Genomic DNA, 21,427 nt, shown 5'->3' with positions numbered 1-21,427 from the left:
GTGTGGATACTAAAGTTGTTATCGTTAATATTGATATCCTTATAGTTATTCGTCTCTGTGTGAACGGGCCTTTAGAATTTCTCAGTGAGTTCATTGTTTTTGGACTTTGAGCTGTTAAATCAGGTTCACACTGTTTCGATAAACTTAAACATCTCAGATATTTTAAGTTTGGCTGGTAGATATCAAATGTTGGTTTTGCAGTATAAACACCAACAAGGTTAATACGTAGATTTAACAAAACCATTTGGTGTTTGTTAGCGCAGCGTGAACTAACCATTTGAAGTTCTTCAGCCGCGAGTCAGGCGTCAGTGCACTCTCTTATAATGTTTTGTCCATTTGCTTTTCTAAACCACTGAATGGCTTGTATCATGTATCACGTTTCGCTGATGTGGCTAAATATCAATATTACCCGACACACTTTTAGTCGATAGCTGAGTGCTAAATTTAATAAATGTGTTTATTATGAGGAGACACTATGGCCAAGCCTGCACAGAACCAGCAGGAAGCCTTGCAGATATTCACAGAATGTGTTTTTTTCATTGAATATTTTTGATAAATATTTAATAATGCTTTCATTGTTTTTTATAGCGTTCTTAGTTCTACAACCCGTTTTGCCATCCTTAAATCCATTCTGCTGATTTACACGTGTTTTTTTCCCTTGCATCAGTGCAGAATATCCCGAAAAAAACCTTTGGATTCCATCTGGTCCTGCATATGGCAAATTAAAAGATAAAGAGGTGGGAGAGAGAGATGCCATGCCTTCAGAAAAGAAGCTAAACAACTGCGCAGTGGCTTGGTTGTTCAGTCAGGCTTTGTGAAAAGGAAGCTGGATGCTACCGCAAAAAGGCGTTTGATAAAATCAGAGCGCTTCTTGACTTTGGCTTTATCTGCTTTAGGACCCAGTGCCTCCCTGTTCACAAGCAGTTCTAGGCCATTTGTTTCCTGATTTGCCCCCAGTAGGTTTGCCCGACCACCCAGTGCAGTTTGCAATCGAGTTCTTCTGTAGCCAGATACGCCGGGCCTTCCTGCCACGATTGCCCTGGTTTCTTCTGATAAGTGCGAAATTAGCACAGCGGAGGTTGCGGTGAGCAAGCTGCCATTCAGAGATGCCGCAGACTCCTGCTCGGGGATTGCCAACTCACCCGGGCTCTTTAAAGTGTGGAAATACCCTTTTCCTCCGAGCCTCTGTGAAGATTGATGTGCTGGTTTTTGTATATTGTGTTAAACCTCGGTGCTACACATGTGCCTTATGAAAAGATTTCTCAGTTTAAGTCGAGCAGCCACGTGGGTCAGCAAAGGTCTTAATGCGAGCAGTCCATCTTTGGTTGCGACCAGTATGCTCTGGTTTTAGTGTGACGAATAGATGCAAGCGTTATTAAAAAATAATGTACACATCAGAGTGCGCAGGGGAAGAACGCAGAGGAGCCGTACGCTGTCAGAAACGTATTTCTGCTTGTAAGGAAATCCTTCATGTTGTTTACACAGTGTCCTTCGAATTGATGATTCCAACGGTTTGTTCTTAAAAACAAGGTAGATGTTTGTAGAATGTATAAAATAACTGGTCTTTCAGTCTTGTCAGAAGGAATTGCGGTTTACATATAGAAAATAAAGCACATTTTTGGATCAATAATACAGTTGCAGTTATTATATTTTTGACAATTGAACACCCACTGTAATGTTATAATACTTTTTTAGAGTTCTTGTTTTGTTTTTCTTTGTCTTTTTTACTCATTATTGTCAGTTTTATTCTCTTTCTTATTGTACTTTTATGAGAGACAAGAGTAGTACTTTAAGTGTATTGTAATCTTTTCAAAATCAAATCTTGTTGGTTTGTTTTGTGCTGCATTAACAGTTAAAATATTTATTTTAATAAAATTTAGGATGCGATATAACCCAGACTTTGTGAGATTTGACCCTTTATGATGGCCAGCGTGGTGGGAATCATGGTGCGTGCACTACTGAGAATCTGTTTGTTTTTGGAGATGGGCATTGACGTGTCGATGCAGGCAGTAGAAGAGTGTTGAAGTACAAAACGCAGATGGAGAAAGAGAACAGATGTCAGAACTAGCAAAGCTTGGAGGCAGAGCAAACCAACTATTGACAGCATTCATGTATGAGTAATCCTGAAGTTGGATTTATGTGCCAGACCTTTTTATGTGCGGTACCGGTTTGTGCAAGAATTGCAGGTCTCAGTTGCACTTTTTTACTTTGTAGACTCTGTCCATCTGTCAATCCATCACTTCCTATCTGTCCTTCTTTCGTTTTCAATCTCCCCTTGTCTCTTTCTCCATCCCTCTGTTCGGTTGGCACAGAGACGAACGCTCTTGTCGCCAGATGTGACTGCGAATGAGCAGCTGTTGCTTTGACACCCAGCTGCCTCCCCTCTCGCCGTCGCCTTGACGACACTGACTCCTATCACCACAACAAATGTTCCTAGAAAACAAGGGGCATGAAGAGAGATTGCAGCCCTTTCTTTTTTCCCACCGCCACCCTCCAGCATCCCCCTTCTCTTGATGTGTCGACACACTTGTTTGCATTGCCCTTTGATCACATCTTCTTTTCGCCGGCGTTATTTTTCAAAGCGGAGAAGGGCAACCTTTCTCGCGGGGAACCGCACATCTGCGGGATATTGTTAAAGCCCTGTGCTAACAAACCCAGGCGTGCTCGTTAGAAGCCAATCAGGAGACGGATGCGCCTGCATAAAGATGAGCGCGCAAGCGTGTTAGTCCTCGCAGAGGGCAGTGTATCATCCGATCCAGGATCGGATTCGCATCTGCCTTCTCTGATCAAAGTAACCGTAAGCTAATGAGCACCAATGATCTACAAACAGCCTTCAGACTCAGAACGGATGAACGTGGAATACAAAACGCAGGACACTGTGTACTAAGATCATGGAGGATGGAGGACTTTAGAGGTGGCGGTGCAAAGTAATCTTGGTTTAGGACGTTTAGATGTATTGTGATTGAGAGGCGTAACATCTGTGTGAGAGATATGTGTCTGTGTGTGCGTGAAGAGGATTAGCGTCTGAAAAGCTGAATGATAGGCTTAGGAAGGGAGAAAATCTGAGGGAAAGGTGTGATGTGAGAGCCCATCTATGTTTGAACTGACAATTTTTGTTTGTTTTTTGTAGGTCCAACTGGACCTTGACCCTAAAGATTTGTTTTGGCTGTGTGTCCGCGGCACATCCCAATCCAATATATCGTTGGTTCACACAGATGAGGCCCGAGATCAAATTATCGGGTATCGCTTTGCTTCCGAGAAGGACGTGCGGGGTTTGATTGACAGCTAGATAAACAATAGGGAAATCTTATTAGATCGCGGTAATGTTCTTCGTGCTACACAATGTCCGAGCTCTCACCCAAGGTGAAGCTTACGTAATATAATTACTTTTCTATGCCTCTTGTATGTATTTATGTTTTATGCACAGATTGGACTCGGGGTCCTTGAAATCCCATGATCTATAGCGCTAGATGTGGAGCTATGTAAGAGAGAGAGAGAGAGAGAGGAAAACCAAAGATTGGGTGCTTTTAATCAGAGCACAGCTCGCTATGGGGAAAATGCGACAAGCAACCTAATTTAGAGCTCCAAATCCCAAAGCCATCAGTGTGTGTTTGTGTGTGTGTGTGTGCGTGTGTGTCGACTTGTCTATGCATAATAACACCAGCGAATGGAAACACCTGACGTTCAGCCCAGATAAGCTGTAGCTGGGCGGTTGTTCTGCCTTGTTCAATTCCAAATACCGTGTTATGATTAAATGCCTAGATATAAAAATCCACAACCTTGCTCGACGCGAGCTTTTCTCTCATCTGTAAAACGAATAAAAACAGATTTGCTTACTGTAGAGACCGTGATGCCATGATCTGTTTGTCCACGGGCGCAGCTCGTCTCCGCGTGCTCGTGCGTATCTTTGAGAGAAAGGGGAATTGGAAGTTATTTGGTGGTTTTGCTTCAGTTGTGTCGCTTTCTTCCTCGCGGAGTATTGATAACGTGACACGGCGTTTTAATTGAAAGCATAGAAATGAACATCTTCAATTACTTAGCCCAGCCTCTATTGTAATCCTTCCCGTTTCTTCTGCTCACTTGTTAACCTCTATTATTCTCAGGGCGCATACTCAGTGAAGTGTGCTCGGCGACAACCGCTCTCATTTAGGGGCTAATCACCCGGGAGGGGAACGCAGTATTTTACCACAGTGGAAGCTCATAAAAGTACAGTGGGAATTTCCTATAAATATGAGCACTCTGTTGTGCCATCTGTTACGCTGCCATCTCCTTCCCGAATCGTGTCTTTGTAGGGATGCGTGCTCACTGTTAGTTCAGAGGCTGCACTCGGGCTATAATGTGTTTTGATTTTTTGGGGGGTAATGTGACGACAGCAGCGCTCGAGGGGATGCGTGCTTGTGCGTTGTCTTGAGTTTGTTAGGCTTGGGTGTTTTCCAGATGGCTCACTTGGGCTTCATTATGGAACGATCTTTACCTTTGTGACCGACTTTCACGAACACGCTTTACTGTAGAAGTGCATACAGATGTCTGGTAATTGATTTCCATTCATTCCCAGATGAGCGCTCTTAAGATCACGTGTGAGATCTGGAACATGCCTTGAATAATGCACACACTCCATTACACCCTCATGTTTTTTCGTTTGTTTTTATGTTCGAATTGAGTCACGTTTGCATCCCCTTCCGCCGCCCTCTCTCATATTTGCCACGGTGAGGTTTTCCCGTAACGCGATTAACCTTCGATTCAGAATGAACGAGCCTCTGAAGACCACATCTCTAATCTTTTACATATGAGTTTCTCTCTCCCCCCACTCCCAACTTCCATTCTTCCTGTTTAAGCACATGATTTCTCCCTCATCTACTTGGGAATTCTGGGAAATGCAGTCTTTCCAAATGCAGTCTTTCTCTGGGAGTTTGCTGTCGGCACACTGCAATTATGGTGGCGGTGGCTTTTCTTTGTGGCCCTGGCGTGTGGTAATATGGGAAAATCAATGCTTCGCTCCGACTGCGGAGGGAATATATTTGTCCAAGTGCTCGCTCGAGCTCGAACGCATTAGACACAGCCGGGCCCGCGACGGCTCTGTGCATTGCATTCTCCTTGGTAGGTGTGCGTGGCTTGTTTACATGCTGGTGAGGTAATTGTAGACTTGTCCATTTTAGAGAGAACGGCAAGCCAACAACGCTCGTCCCGAATCAATTCTAACAAAGTGATCAGACCTGCGGCGGGCTAATGAGGAGAGAGAACCAATGACAGCGAGTAAATATGTTGTAACCAGCCCCCGTCTCCGTTCCCCTTTTAAGTGGTCTCTCCCTCCCTTCGGCTTTCATCCTCGTTCTGTGTGTTCACTGTTAGTGTAAGTGTACAGCCGGAGGATAGAAAACTGCCTTTAATGGCACTCAAATGAGCATTGCTGTCCAGCACCTTGAGGCCCTTGGCAACACAGAACCCAGCTGGAGAATAATGGAGGTTCACGTGTGTAGCCACCTGCCTCTCCACTTCAGTTAGTTTATCTTTCTGTCATCTGCTGTTTCTCTCTTTCCTTTGTTCTGATTTTTCTCTGTGAAGTGGATAGCTAGGTGTGTCTAATAAACATGTTATGGTTTTTGTAAAAGGAATTGAAGACATGAGATGCTTACCTGTAGTTCAGTGGTTAGAGCATGGCGCTAGCAACGCCAAGGTCATGGGTTCGATCCCAGGGGATTGCACATACTCGGATACAATGTATAGTATAATGCAATGTGAGTTGCTTTTAAGCGTCTGCCAAATGCATAAATGTAAATGCCATAAAAGGTCTTTAGCATCTTAAGTAGACTGAAAGAGACCGTAGATGCTTCTGTTTTCATTTTCAATGCAATTTTCACTTATTCTGTAGAGATTTACCGTAGTTTTGTTATTGTATAACATGTTTTAATCTACAGTGCAACAGTTTTTGATTCACTAAAAATAACCGTTTCAGAATTTCAAATTCCGTCAGAGGGCTAATACAGTCTTTAGGTTTTAATTTTATTATTTACCTATATAACCATTTAATATGTATATATATAATATATGTATATTAATGTAATAATGTATAAATATAATTAATTATCTTATTTGAATGTATTATTGTTTGGTAACACTTTACAATAAGGTTATATTTCGACCCTGCGCTTCCAAAACCCGGATTTACAAATTCACTGTTTTTCAGGAAATGGAAAAAACACTTTGCTTTTTAAATGATTAAATACTGTGTTGTCAAAGTGGACAAGCACCTTTTAATACTTTTTATTGGTTAGATATTTGCAAAACCCAGTGACAAACATAGAGGGTGACTAGTAATTTATGGCAAAAAATAAAATCACCAAATATGGAGATACAAGGATTTGGATGGACAGCAGCGATTTGTTAACAAATTTGTTGGTGCATTTGCTAACATAAACATTGAACAATACTTGTACAACATTTATTCATCTTAGTTTGTTAATTTGAGCATTTAATAAGTTTTTGAAAGTTGTATCTCTTAGCATTAGTTAATACACAGTAAAATAGCATTAATAATTGTACTAACTAACATTAATAAGGATTAAAACATGCTGATAACTATATTGTTCACTGTTAGTTCATGTTAGCTAATGCATTTACTAATGTTAACAAATGCATCCTTTCTTGAAAAGTGTTACATTTTTTACTTGGCATGAAAGTCTTAATATCTTTCTTAATTTCTTTACAAACGCAGATGTAACTTGTTCACTCATCTTCAAAATCCAGTCATCTCTTTGAATACCTTCTCTCTTTTTCGCTCATCTTTTACTTCCTCACTTTTTTCTTCTCTTGCTCTGCTGCACTCTCTTTCTCTCATTCTCTCATTCTCGCAGTTTTTCTCTCCTCCACCTGTTCACCTCTGGCGGATTGGCTCCTCTCCTCTCCTCTCCTCTCCTCTCCTCACCCTCCCTTTCCTTTTTCTCATTTCTCCTGCATCTTTATTCTTTTATTATCTTTCCCTTCTGCTCTTGTGCTCTGCTGTTCCTTCACCTCGGCTGCGATCTCTCTGTTCCACCCTTTCACCTCGTTCGGCAGCTCCCTTGCCATCCTCTCCTGCTCCTCTCTCATTTTTAGTCTGTGCATTCACTTTATTCTACCTGCCTCGCCCTTGTTTCATTGCCAACCATTCTGCATCATTCTCCTTCTGGTTTCTTTTTACTTATCTCTCTCTATCTCTCCATCTCTCCATGCACTGTTTCTTCCTTAGCTTGTGAATGGGGAGCAGTGGTGGTGGGTGTACAGGAAACCTGTTTGAAAATAATGTAGCTGTATATATTAATATATAAATATTTGCATTGCATTTTCCTTCCCAGATTTCTCATTAATGTAATGCAGTAAAAGCAAGTAATAGTTGAAAGATACTGTTTGGTACAGTATGATGATTTATTAAGAATTATGAATGAAATTTTACTGTAGTACAGAAACTATCCGCATTTAATGAGAATGTTCAAATGAACTGCCAACAAATAACTTGAAAATGCATATATATGTACTGTATATATAGTATATAAACTTTATATATACATTATGTTTGTATATATACATTTTTTTGACACAATGCGCAAAATTCTTGATTTATGCGTGTTTTTGATAGGTTTGGTTGGTTTCTCTCTCCTTCTCTTCTGTCTTTCCTCCTCTCACCCTTCTCATCAGTTTCTCCCTCTTTTCCTCCTCGGGTCAGGTGCTAGCAGCATAAATGTTGCTTGTCAATAATTTAATAAGAGCGGAGTGCCTCACCCTTTTTCAAACAGTCATATCAATAATACATGACTGTGAATGTAGAGTAGGGTTGTTTGGCCAGCCCTTGCTTTTTGTGTAGAAAACCGCTAAATGAATGTGTAAATAAGTGGACTCGCACACGCGCTTGCTCTCTCTGCATGAGGGTTATGGGAAATAATTCATGTGGCGCGAGTGTGAAGACCACATCTAGGGTTTGTATGCGCAGTATGTGTGCATATACATCTCTCTGTGTAAGAGAAGCATTTATCATGTGTAATGTGTAAAGGCAGCCGTGCTTTTTGTTTCCATTTCAAGCGCGCTCGCTCGGGGATGAGGAAATGGGCCCCTACTGCACATGTGCACAAACAAAGGCGCACACACATTCGATCTCCTGGGGAAAAAAGATGGGGCCTCGACTGCTGTTGCTGCGGTTTCACAGGGTCCTCGGGGAGGACAGAGAAACAGCATGTCTATCTCGCGAGTGCAAAAACATCTCGAATCTAGTACACCTCGGACACTTTGAGCGTGCTTTATAAAGTCTCACGACAGGTAAAACTCTTACCCTCGATTATTCACGCACATTCACGTTGGGAACGCACACAAATACAGTAGACGCATGCCATGTTTTTAGAAAAAATGCGTTTTTTCTGGTATACTGGTATACGGCACGCATAGCTCGCACACTTGATATTCCAGTATAGTAGGGGGAAGCTCTGTTCCAAATCCTAGTGAGCCGTCTAGACAGCATTTCAAGGCAGCATAAGCACGTTCCAAAAATGAGACCTGTTCCAGACAGAAACATTAATACAATGGCCGAAATTCAAATGTATCTGTCACAAGTACATCAGTGGCAAAATGCACCCGACAAACTCGGTATTTGTTTGCGCTATGCAATTTTATGCTTATTAGAGCAGAATTTGATTTGAAAAACTCAGTTTATTAATTTCGTGTCCAGTCTCGTGTGCGGTTCTCGTGAGGTTTGCTGCCTACGTCCGCCGTTCCAAATCAATCACTTACGAGCTTCCGTTGCAGTGAGGGCGCTCCCGAAGTGGGAGAGAAGACTTTTTGGAACAAAGCTGAAGTGTAGAAACCAGGAATGTGCCAAGTGTTAGGGAAAGATGAGAGCGGCCAGCGGAACCGTGTGCCAGAGAGCCGTACGGGAGGCTAATGGCACACTTCCCATTTGAGAGAGAAGGGCCAGCCTGCAGATAAAGGGCCACGGATGAAAGGAGAAAAGCTAACAAAGGATAAAAGAATGAACTGCAAAGTGGAATGAAAGTGAGAAGAATAAAAATTGGAGATGCACGATGAAGACGGAGGCAGACAGACGGGGGAGCGACGGAGATGAAAGGAGGCGAGTGAGGGGATGGCTAAAAGGAAGGCACAAGGTGACCTTGGAAAAAAGGGGCACTAGAGGGAGGAAAATAAAGATGCAAGAGATAGGATCTGCTCGCTGTCTGACAGGGCGAACAGCTTTAGGCCGCATGCACGCTTGGAGCTGGTGTTTTATGTCTGGGTGAGGGTGTGTCCCTTAGCGTACGTTTGACAGGGGGTGTGTGAGTGAGAGATACAGAGGGTTTATAAAGGATAGAAGATTACTAGGTAGTGAGAGACAGATGAGAGGTCGATACAGTCGAGGGAGGGTGAGGGCAGTATTGTAAGGAGTTTGTTTCAACAGTGGTGAGTGAGAGCTGCGGTGCTGTAAAAGATAGTTGAAATAAAGCGAATGCATAATAAATGAAAGAAAAGAGGGATGGAGGCCGGGGCTCGTATAGAGAATGAGGTGAGATGGGCGTAATTTTCCTCATTTTGATGGCCGTTTTGCTGTGATCACGGCGCGTGTAGAGCTAATGGATTCGGAGGTGGAGGTGATCATGGTTTTTTAAATTATGCCATCCATACCATCAATGTGCCCGCAGGGAACGTTGAGGTCGTGCGGTTCACCAATGGGTTCGCATACATTCTCGCACCATTTTTCCCTCTGCGCCTTCACCTTATGCCCCAATCTGTTTTTTTAATGACCTTTTTCTCCTCCCGACTGCCAGGAGATTAAGGATCACAACTCATTTCAGTTATACAGCTTGAAATAATTTTCCTCGCATGTGGTGGTTTAAGGTGCCTTTGGTTAAGGTTTTCTTTTGGTAAATATGTATGCGCATTCATTTTAAAGTATTGTACCGAGCGAGAGATGTTGTCGGAGAGATGCACCGTCAGAGACTCGTAACGTTCACCCTGCGGCGGGAGAGAAACACATTCCTGTGAAATTCTAAAAGTGTTCGGCGTGTGCGCTCGCGTGGCATACACCGTGCTAATTATTTTCCAGCAGCTCGCTGCACTTCCATGCCTTTGTTAACTTCTTCAAGGCGTTCACACATACGCGCTCGCAACGGGCTCAAGGCTGACGGGTGCTAGAAAATACTTCACTGAAACCTGTGACCCTGGGGAAGGCGACCCTAGAAGTTTTAAGTCATGGCGTTCCAGTCAGCGCTCACGTGGAATGATGCCATGTATTTCGAGATGGAGAATGCCTTGTGTAAATGACTAAAACATGCATCTGACTTAGAGAAAATGAGATATTGTTGATGTTTGTTGGTGTATTACAGAGATTAAATTGGCCCTGTCTGGGGTATTTTGTCTTTGATAGAAAGGATTTATTTTAAATAAATAATAATAAAGGGATAGTTCACCCAAAAAATGAAAATTCTGTAATTTATTCACCCTCTTGTCATTTAGAAAACTGTATGACTCTTTTTTCTGCAGAACATAATAGAAGATATTTTTGAAGAACGTTGGTAACCGGACAACGGTGGTACCCATTGACCTCTATTATATGTACACAAAACCAATAGAAAAAGTCTATGGGGACCGCCGTTATCAGGTTACCAACATTATTCAAAATATCTTCTTTTGTGAAGAGGTTTGTAATGACATTTTAATATTTGAAAAAAGGTATTCAGTTTAGGATATATGTCTATCTAGTCTAAGAAAAGCACATTTTAAATGTAAATGAATACTGATGTTACATCTACATTTCTTTCAAAAACGTTTTAAACCGTGTAGTTATTGTTGAAACAGATGCCCAAGGATATTGTTTTTCTGCTCTGCGCTTAGACTTGTTTTCATGACTTTACAGGTATTAAATAACATAAGCCTTTTCAAATAGATGAGCTTCACATTAGTACGTAAGCTTATGCGCTTTTGTTAAATTGCTTCTTTCTCTTAAATGTGGTTCGTTTGTCATTCTTAAGTAAAGCACCTGCCTCGCTCGTACGGTGTCATATCAGTCATTGACAGACAGAGAAGGACGCCTGGTAGAGGAAAAGTTAAGGTTGGCTGAGCGAAAAGTAGATTTAAATGTGATAACGCGAGCTATATTTCATTTTAGTGCAGTCTGAAGAAACCAGACTGAATCCGTGTGTCCTGCTTGTCTGTTAAACAATTTCTATTTTAAAAGAATTCAGTTATGTAATGTTAACCATTGTTTTGTGTTTTATAAAGGACATCCTAATGATACTGTTGTTTTTTTACATACCTCTTAATCGTAATGTTAAATTGTAAATCATACGTTTAAACTGTAAATCGGTAAAGCATTTATTTTAATTAATGTGCACATAGTGGTGCTTATATATGAATATATGAATGACTTTAAAGGTGAATATTACATCATGAATAATAAAAGCACCAATGAGCTTTGCATTAAGTACACAAAGCCAGCTTATACGTTAAACTGCTTCTTTTGCCTTAAATGTGTGTGTGTGTGTGTGTGTTTTATTTAAGCGCTTGTAGAGAGCCTATTTAAGTTCATTTATCATCCTTAAGTAAAGCCTATGAGTCCTGCGCAGACACGCCGACTGTTTCAGAGGTATTAAACCAGTGCAAATAGATCCGTGAAGGAATACGAACGGACGCACTTGAACACAAAAGGAGGGGGAAACATGGATATGCATGCAAATGAGAGAGAGAGACCTGATGCATGTTGTTCTTTACTGTATTATTCTTTTCTGGTTTTGTTTTCGATTTATTTAAAAACACACATCATGGACTTGTTTCATTCTATGGAAACTAACAACCAAAAACCTTGTACATCTACGTTCCCACCTATGACTCATCTGTTGTTATGTACCGAAAGAGTAGGGAGAGAGCAATAGAGTTATAAGCCAAAGACAGATGGAAACAAAAGAGGAATGAAGCAGAAAGTGAGAGAGAGAGAGAGAGAGCGAGGTGAAGAAATATAGGTGAGTGAATAAATGCTTTGTGTTTCTGTTTCTTATTCCAGCGAGCTGGTCTGACAGGCCATTGTGTTCCTTCAGGGGGAATTCTGCTACACTGAGTCACACGCGGGCCGTCGTGTAATGAAAACACACACTTCCTGACGTTAAAGCCCTGAAATACAAATGCAAAACAAGTGTGTGTGCGTGCGTGCGTGTGTGTGTGTGTGTGTGTGTGTGTGCGCGTGTGTGTGTGTGTTGCATCCATACCGCCATACTTTAATCCTTGGCACAAAACTTTGGCATCTTATATAATCTTCTTGTTGGAGGCATTTCTAATTGAGAGGAAAGTGGATGCCTGAAGTTAGATGTAATACACTTCGCTCTTCTAACTGAGCTGGGACTGCTTATTTTTCTCTGCGATTCTCATAATCCTAAACCACTTGCTTTCACTCCTCCATTGAAAAAAAAAACCTTTTTCATTTTCTCAACGATAACTATAAAGATGAGTTTAACATGAACCACCATCCACACCTATGACAATAAAGTTGTGTTTACCCTAACCATGTGAACTTCAGTTTCACATTTAAAATGCGCACAGCCTTTACATTTGAATTTATTTTTACAGACTGTCAATGTTTTATCATTCATCAGCTGAACGCTTTTTTTAGTTTAACGAAATTTTTGACATCATACTTTTCATTATCCTTGGTAGGTCGGTGCATTTATCTCGAGAAACAGCCTTATCTGCATTCTCAGCACAAATCAGTTTGATATCGATGCGCGTTCCAAGAAATCCCTGGTATATGAAATAAATATTAGTTAAGAGATTAGACAAGTATAAGTCCATAAAATATTCCTCCAAGTACACATTCCTGAGCGCTTGGCCAACACATTGTTCCCTCAGTACATAGCAAGGCCTGAAAGATAGCGACGTTTCATTTGTGTTTGTGTACTTGCATAGAGCGTTTGGTATTTAAACACACATACTGTATATGTACAAGGACAATGAATAATATTTGGGATTTTCTTCTCTGTGCATTGTTGTTTGAAGTCAGCGTAAGGCAAAAGATCTCACTGGTTGGTGGATTGCGAATCGATTTTAATGTCTTTGAAGAATACGAGTTGCATTCCGTATGCCTGAGCTCTTTCGGAGAAGCTAAAGGGATTTTTAACATGAGCGAGGAATGCTTTCGCATTTGGATTGAAAGTATTTTTCTAGTATAACAAGTCAAGCTATGTTTATGTATAATTTTATGTATTCACGACCCCGCATTTGATAGAGCTAATCCTCTTCAGGGTGCGAAGCAATTTGAGGTCTGTCTTTTTGAGTGTGTTTGGGTGCGCTGATAATGCGTCTGTACGTTGTGAAGTGCAACTGCTTTGTGCGCGCGCGAGCATTCCTTATTCCACCCGTGTATGTGGAGCAGCTCTCCTGCTGTACTCGCTGGCCTTTGACTCCAGTAGCTCTGAGCGAGCTGGAGGTCTCTCGCTAGTCTCTTCGTGGGAGCCTGCACACCACCCGAGCCAAAACGTGGGTTGTTTATTTTAACCTGCCTTTGTATTGGGCCGGGCGAGAAAGCAGAGAGAGAGAGAGAGCGAGTTTCGAAAAACCTGAACTTTGCGGACTTCTGCGTCGAGACCGAGATTTGAGAGACTGGGATCATAGCCAGTGGGTCAAACTTTCAAACGTGTAAAGATTGACATTGCAGTAGCAGACGTGGTCCTTTATCATCAGCGAGTTATCAGGTTATAAAGTTTACACAATCACGACATTCACTTTTACGGCCCCATAAATGTCACAGCCTATTATGATGTTATGATCGCTTGACTGTTAAGGATGTTATTGTGACGACTTAAAATTGCATTACACGTGTGTCATGCTTTTGGGGGGTTTTGAGAGATGCGTGTTAGTCTGTGATGCTGAGATGGTTTTATTAAAATCATTATGCAGTCCATGCGCGCACGCATACACAAAGAAAACTGCACATACCAATATGAGGTGTTTTTTGTCACACAGTGGAGATCCTAATGACTTGCAATTATTGTAAAATGTCCCCTAGAGAGATATTAGCCATGATTATATACAAGTCTACGTGAAATAAAAATCGAACCTAATGTACTTCCTTGTTACACATTGCTGGTGTTATAGATTCAGCTGTGCGCTTTATTCCTAAGAAAAAGCATTTGTCTTCATAATCTTTCATTAAAAGGTAATAACTTCTAAAACGACGTGCCTTTTCTGTTGATGTCACAGATTCCTTCATTTTTAACCCATTAACTACTGCGAAGCTAATTATGAATCGATTCATATTCTTGTATAGATTTTTTATAGAGTATAGTAAAGAGCTGACAAGATTAGAAGTTATTTGGGGAGAGAGAGATGGGAACAGGAGTCTGGAAAGCACCATGTGCCCGGACTTGAACTCATGTCGCCTGAAGTGCTATTGCGCAATATGTGGCCAACCCATTGTTTATTTTTCATTATACGTTTCACTTATAGTCAAATATGCTCAGTAAAAAAAAATATTACAGTAAAATATGCTATTCTGTATTTCATGAGGCATTTGTATATCTCTGATTTGTGTCTGTGATTGTGTATGTAGACGGAATCGGGTCTTTTTAATTATGGGCAATCAAAGCTGGATAGATCTCATGCTGAGACGTCTGAACATTCCGTCAATAGATATCAGACCTCTTGTGAGTTTTTAATCAGTCTGAGACTGCACTTCACTTTTATCCCAGGCCCTGGAATATGGTCAGACTGGTGTGTTTTTTATTATGGGAGCCTAACATCTGGGTTCGATTGTACGATCCTGATCTGTTCCAGATTTTACCATGTGATTCTGAAGCGTTTCTGTCTTTTCGCAGGGGTCTGGAGTCAGCGCGTGCGAGTGGATAATGAAATCACGGCGTATCCGAACGGGTCCGTCATCCTGCGCTGCGAGTTCACCAACAGCGGAACCACCAAACTCACACAGGTAATAATGAACACTTGTTTGATTCATCTTAACAGAACCCGACTGTTTTCCAATGACGAGTAATTTGTCCACCACAGAACTAAACAACACCGAGCCGAAATGTGTTTTTTCTTATTTTTGGGGGCAGCTCAGAGTCCTAAAGTGAGCAATTAACCTGTAGGAGATCGCTTTTATCACTTTCCACTTTGGTGCGTCACACCTGGTTAAGACAATTGGTGATTCAGTGGATGTGAGGCTACTGCAAATAAGTGATTCGTTGAAACGGGTTACATGGAAGCGATGCTGTTAAAGGATTCAAACCCTCTTCTCGCTTCTCAGGTCTCGTGGATGTTCGAGCGCGTCGAAGGCGAGAGACACAACATCGCTGTTTTCCACCCCCAGTATGGACCGAGTTTCCCTTATACGCCCTTTGATGGCCGAGTTCAGTTCACACAAGGCGCCCTGGAGACTCCATCCATCAAGATCGACAAACTGAGGATGGCGGATGCGGGCAGGTACATCTGCGAGTTTGCCACTTATCCCAGCGGAAACGAACAGGGAACAACCACTCTTATCATGATGGGTAAGTTACACGGTTTGGTTTATTTATAGGCCTGCTGCAGAGCTTTCTAAAAACAAGACAGCCTCATGACTCAGTGTGTGAGAACAGCGTTCTCCTTTTTAGACTAGAGCTGGGTGATTTACTGTAGGTCAAATATTACATCTTGACATTTACATCTAAATATCACAATATAGGATGTTTATATTATATGTCCAACTGCGTGCAAGGGTTTTTACACAGTTTCGCATTAAAATGATTTAAAGGGATAGTTCACCCAAAAATAAAAATCCAGACATTATTTGTTTACGTTAATGTTATTCAAAACCTGTATATGACACTTTCTTCCGTGGAACACAAAAGAAGATATTTTGAGAAATGTGTTCATATAATGGAAGTCAATGGCGGTCAGTATTGTTTGGTTACCAGTGTTCTTCAAAATATCGTCATTTGAGTTCTGCAGAAGAAAGCTATTCAGGTTTAAAATGGCACGAGGTTGAGCAAATCATGAAAGAATTTTCATTTTTCCAAACGTCCATTTAATCGTTATGTTACGTATTGTTATGAATCAATATTCCAATGTAATATTTAAAAATGCCACATGGAGACCTCTGTGAGCATGTTTGAGTGATGATGCAAATTATTCTTTGAATTAGTTTTATAACCTCTAATGCAGTGTAGCCTACAGTTCGCACGAATTAATTGGCGCAAAATAATGAATCAAACTTTCCAGCTCCGGCGCCATTTGCGCTAGCGACAATAAATCAGTCTTGACTCCCTTAATCGCTGAGTAATTCTTGCACTAAAAACACTGCGTTATTCACAATAGCGCTTAATTTTACATCCCCAACAAAATCATATCAACTGCATCGTAAATATTCGATATATCACCCAGGCCTATAATACAGACCATAAACGCACGTCTCAAGATTGATGCGTTAGCTGCAAAATCTTTAGTGCAATTAGGAACGGCCAGACGCTGATGCATGCTAAACTACATTAGCTTTACTCACAGTCGCGTTTCTGCTGTCTGCTTTAATGCGTATGTTTCCCATTAGTCTGATTCATCATTTCAATGACTAAGCTGAAGCTATCATCAGAAACAGAGTGATGTTGTGAATCATTGCTGCCTGTTTGTAATTCTTCATGTGGAGATATGTGCAAGCTTCTCGCTCTGGTTGTCCTCCACGCTTACCGCCGTTACATAAAGTAACACATTAACTCTGTCTTCATTTGGTGAGGTTGTTGGTGAACCCAACGCTCTCAAGCTCTCTCTCTCTCTCTCTCTCCTTTTTTACATGCTTTTATTTGATCTCTCATGACTTTCTCACGTGACTTTTTAGCGATTTTAAGAAAGTTTTCACATATAAACAATTGCATTTATAACTACCTGGTGGTCACAGATGCCCAATATATTTGAAAAGTGTGTCTAAATATCTAAATTTAATACATATAATAGATAAAAATAAATAAAAATATACTTATTTAATTGTTTTATTTATATATATTGTCCATCAGTAACCAGCAGGTAGATATAAAATCAGCTACACATGAAACTGTATATATTTGATATTGTCTAAATAAATATATATCAATAAAACAACCCGACTGTCCAGCCGTCAGTTGTTTGTGTAGCTCTGCCGCAGGCCTTCTAGCTCAAAGCTTTCACTGCTTGATGGACAAATATGTTGAAAGCGAACTCCCCTTCATAACCTCTTTCCGACTCTCTTTCCCCTTCAGCCAAACCCAAAAACTCAGCTGCCCCCGTCCCAGTGCAGGCAGGCTCTTCTGAGGTAGTCGTGGCACGTTGCGAGGCCGCCCAGGGAAAACCCGAGGCTACTATCTCCTGGAGTGCAAACATTGACGGCCGCTATAACCACACATCAGTGCCTGAGAGCGACGGCACGGTGACTGTGAAGAGCGAGTATCGGATAATCCCGACTCCATCTGACAACGGAAAAGAACTCGCCTGTCTGGTGAATCAAAGGGCGCAGAACGAACCTCAGCGGTTTAGCTTGAAGCTGGTGGTGGAGTGTAAGATACAGACACAAACTCACTTACTTTTGTTTAGTTGTTTATTTTCATTTAAATATTATACAAAAATATTGTATATACAGTAAATATTTTACATTTTTCAGTGTAGTAACATTTTCCTTTTTTTTGTATAATTTTAGTTTGTATTTATCAATTTATATTAGGTTAGTATGTTCATTTCTCCCTTTGTTTTAGTTAGTTCTTGTATCATAAAAATGTGTTTTCCCGTGATGTTGTATCTTCACATTGCATTTGAAATGTTTCCGATTTAGCTTTTGTTAACGACAGCGACACTCATATAAACTCGCTCATAACATCTTTTCTCCCTCACGTCTCCCTTCTTTTATCTTCAAATGCATTCAGCCGTCTCTTTCTCAGCCTCGTATGTCTGCCTCAACACATTTTTCACATTTTTTTTCTTGAAAGCTATTTACAGAGTGTTCGAGGTGTCAGTGTTAGCATAGTCGAGCTGCAATGTTTGGGGTTGTCGGTGATTTGCAACTTCACCGTTCCTTTTATAAATCCCGCTGTTGGAACATCCTCGCCTCTTGCACTTTCTTTTATTCCGTGTTTCTCCGGTGTGCCAGAGTGCTACCTGAGCCTCGCTGTGCATCCTTCAGCATATCTGTATCTTTCTCCCAGCCCTGAACGGCAGATAATCAGCCTTTGAACTGTGCTGTCAATGCTGGACAGTGTTAGGGAGTAACCGACAAAAGTACAGTTTTCCAGTGGCATGACGGTAGCTTTGCTCAGTGTTTCCCCACCCTGGTCCTCGGGGCACACCTTCCAGAATGTTTTAGATCTCTCCCTATATAAAACACCTGAATCAAGTCATCAATCAGGTGTTTCATATAGGGAGAGAACTAAAACATTCTGGAAGGTGTGCCCCGAGGACCAGGGTTGGGAAACACTGGCTTAGCTGTTTTCAAAGTAATGTAGCCTAACCAGTAACAAACTCCTTTTTTGTCAAAATGGTTTTTAATGTCTCTCTCCTCTTCGTTTTTTTTAGATCCCCCCACTGTGACGATAGACGGATATGACTTTAACTGGTATATGGGTCGGACTGATGTGGTGTTGACCTGTCAGGCTGATGCTAATCCTGCACCTACTGATGTGATGTGGACCGCGTGAGTGATCCTCCATAAATAAACTCTCAATAGTGATGATAATAATAATAATATATACTCAAAAGGTTAATTGTCAGTCACTCGCCATATTCCCTGTGTCAGGTGGGTTAAAAATATATTTTGGTACCACTGTACATTAGACAATGCATTAGCAAACAAGAACTAACAATGAACAATACTTCTGCAGCATTCATTTGAATATTTTCTAATACATTTTTAACATCTAAAGTTCCAACTAACACGAACAATTGTATTGGCATTAACTAACATTAACAAAGATGAATAAATGCTTAAAAATTACATTGCACATTGTTAGTTCATGTTAGCTAATGCATTTAGTAGTGTTTTTACTAAATTTTTTGCACATTCAGATTTGGATCATTAAGATTATAATCTTATAAAAAACTAAGTTATTCTTTTGTTTTATTTTAATATTTTTTTGAAATATTAAAAAAAAAATATATATATTTTTTTTTCATTTAAATAAAAAGTACAGTAAAATATCACAGTTTTAAAATAACATGATGGTGTGAAAATAATTGAATTTTTATGAACTATTAATGACAGTGCGGGCTATGTTGTCGTTGTTTTTTCATTGTCATTAATTTAATCTAGTCCTAGCAGAATGCGTTTATGTGCTGTTGCTCTTCATGTTGATGTGTAATCGTTGAACTGTATCTACAGCATAAGCAAAGTCAAAGATAACAGTTAAGCTGTTAACAGAAGCCACAGGCTAATTGGCAGCGAATTGAGAAAGCATCTCTGCCTCTAGCGTAATACAACAACAGCCTATTAACGCTTCACTGCTTTACCTTCATTTTCTCAACAAAACAAAGGAGCATATGAATCGATACCGATCGAGAAACAACATTTATTAACAAGACCGGTTGGGTGACGGATGCTTGCGTGTATAGCAGCGAAGTTATACGTTTATTCACAAACGTGCACCGTTACAGATTTGCCACATATCGCACTAAATTGCATCTTTCTGATTTCATACATGGTTGTCAATCAAAAATGCAGTGTTTCTGTTGGGTCAATGTAGTACAATTTTGTGAATCCCGTAGTTACACTCGATTTGCAAATCTGTAAAAGACATACAATTTAATACACGTCTAAATGTTCAGATATATTTGCGAATGCATTTGTGCTTCTTTAGCATTCTTGACAACTGCTCATGTGAATGAATCGCGAATATAAGCGACTGATGTGTTAACATGCTCACAGTAAGGGCAGATGACACTTGCTAATATAAATCAGACGTGTCTTGTTTTAACAAGTGAGGTGTTAATCTGCAAATCCCCCACTCTCCATGATTCTAGAAACTCTCTCTTAAATAGCATATTGCAAATTAACATTAAAGAAAAATCGATCATTGATGGAGTGACCTGGAATGCTAATATGAAGCCGCTTTAAGATTATCGCCATTGGCTGATTTGGAAAAGTGGGTCTGTCTATATAAGTCTGTTGCCTGTAGCTTCGTCAGCATCATGGAGACTTTTAGATTGTACTTTATTATATTGTAATTTGACGTATGTGATGTTTTGTGCTCGTGTTTCTCAGTGCATCTGGTCAGTTGCCAGCTACAGTACAGGTGGATCAGAACAAGCTGTTGGTGAAGAAAGTGGATGAAACCGTGAACACAACTTTTGTATGTGAGGTGAAGAACAGCCTGGGATCTGTAAAGAAAGAGCTCGCCATCACCGTCATCGGTGAGTATGTGCACGGTGCAGGAATGCCACACACACACACACACACACGTCTGGTTTACTATCTCCGTGGGGACAATCCATAGGCGTAATGTTTTTTATACAGTACAAACTGTATATTTGATCCCCTAACCCTAAAACATTTTGCATTTTTAGATTTAAAAAACATATTGTTCTGTACAATTTATAAGCTTTTTTGCCCATGAGGACCTCAATTTTGGTCCCCACGGTAACACGAGTCCCCATGTGTTGGTGTGCATTCAGGTTTAGGTCCCCACCGGGATATAAAAACATGAACACACACACACACACACACACATACAGGTACCTGTGTATGATGCTCACATTGGTTTAAATGTTCAGTCCTCGGGTTGTGTACACACACATAACACTACAGTTTCCTAACCAGGTGCAACGTAACAACATTTTGTTTTATTCATATCAAACATGTTTTGGTTGTTTGAAACAGACAAATAACTTGTTGCTCATGAGTTGCATCACGCCTGGTTAGGACACCACCTTTAGATGCACGACGCCTCGCTCTGCACCGAGTCAAACACACACAAACACTAAATGTGGGAGCAGGGCTTCTTCTTCCTGTCTAAAAACAATCACGTTAGTATGCCTGCAGACGTCTCTTGTGGGTGGGCTTCAGAAGCCAGACGCTTGCTCGGTGGTTGGCTTTCCAGTTGGCCTGCCTGTCCACATTTTGGGGGATTTTCTGAACAAGTCTTTGTTCTTGGTGAAGTCACTTGGTGTGAGCCAGTTTGCCGGGTTTCTTTTTTTCAATTCTCCTTTCCCTTCCCTTTTACCTAATCATACCTTACATTCGACTCCCTGCATTTTTCTTTAACCTTTCTTAACCAGAAAGCTGCTGCTGATTTTTCTTGCTGTTCTTATGCATGCGGTGATGTCCTTTCTCTTCTTTTGGGCTTAAAACTTGATCACACACGCGCACTTTTTTTATTCGCATTGATGCAGAACACCGTTGTGATGGTCCGTTTCTTGAAACGATACTATATTATGTTGTCAGTCAGCCACAGAGCTCCCGCATTGCGAAATGAGTGCGTACCCGCGAGCCGCATCGCTTTTG

The 21,427-nt window shown here is 40.8% G+C and overlaps 1 protein-coding gene across 2 annotated transcripts in view; it reads left to right on the top strand.

Moving 5' to 3' along the window:
- pvrl2l (PVR cell adhesion molecule related 2 like) overlaps nucleotides 1-21,427 on the top strand; it is a 100,797-nt gene that overhangs the window by 22,740 nt on the left and 56,630 nt on the right. For both annotated transcript variants that reach the window (XM_057353968.1, XM_057353967.1), the window contains exons 2-6: nucleotides 14,817-14,926; nucleotides 15,245-15,488; nucleotides 17,205-17,498; nucleotides 18,508-18,625; nucleotides 20,189-20,337. In XM_057353968.1, coding sequence (XP_057209951.1) covers nucleotides 14,817-14,926; nucleotides 15,245-15,488; nucleotides 17,205-17,498; nucleotides 18,508-18,625; nucleotides 20,189-20,337 — 915 coding nt within the window. The remainder of the gene's footprint in view (nucleotides 1-14,816; nucleotides 14,927-15,244; nucleotides 15,489-17,204; nucleotides 17,499-18,507; nucleotides 18,626-20,188; nucleotides 20,338-21,427) is intronic.

This window comes from Triplophysa rosa, linkage group LG16 (assembly GCF_024868665.1).
Source record: "Triplophysa rosa linkage group LG16, Trosa_1v2, whole genome shotgun sequence".
Classification (NCBI taxonomy): domain Eukaryota; kingdom Metazoa; phylum Chordata; class Actinopteri; order Cypriniformes; family Nemacheilidae; genus Triplophysa; species Triplophysa rosa.
Note: the sequence above shows the minus strand (reverse complement) of the source record. Positions and strands in the feature narration are given on the sequence as shown.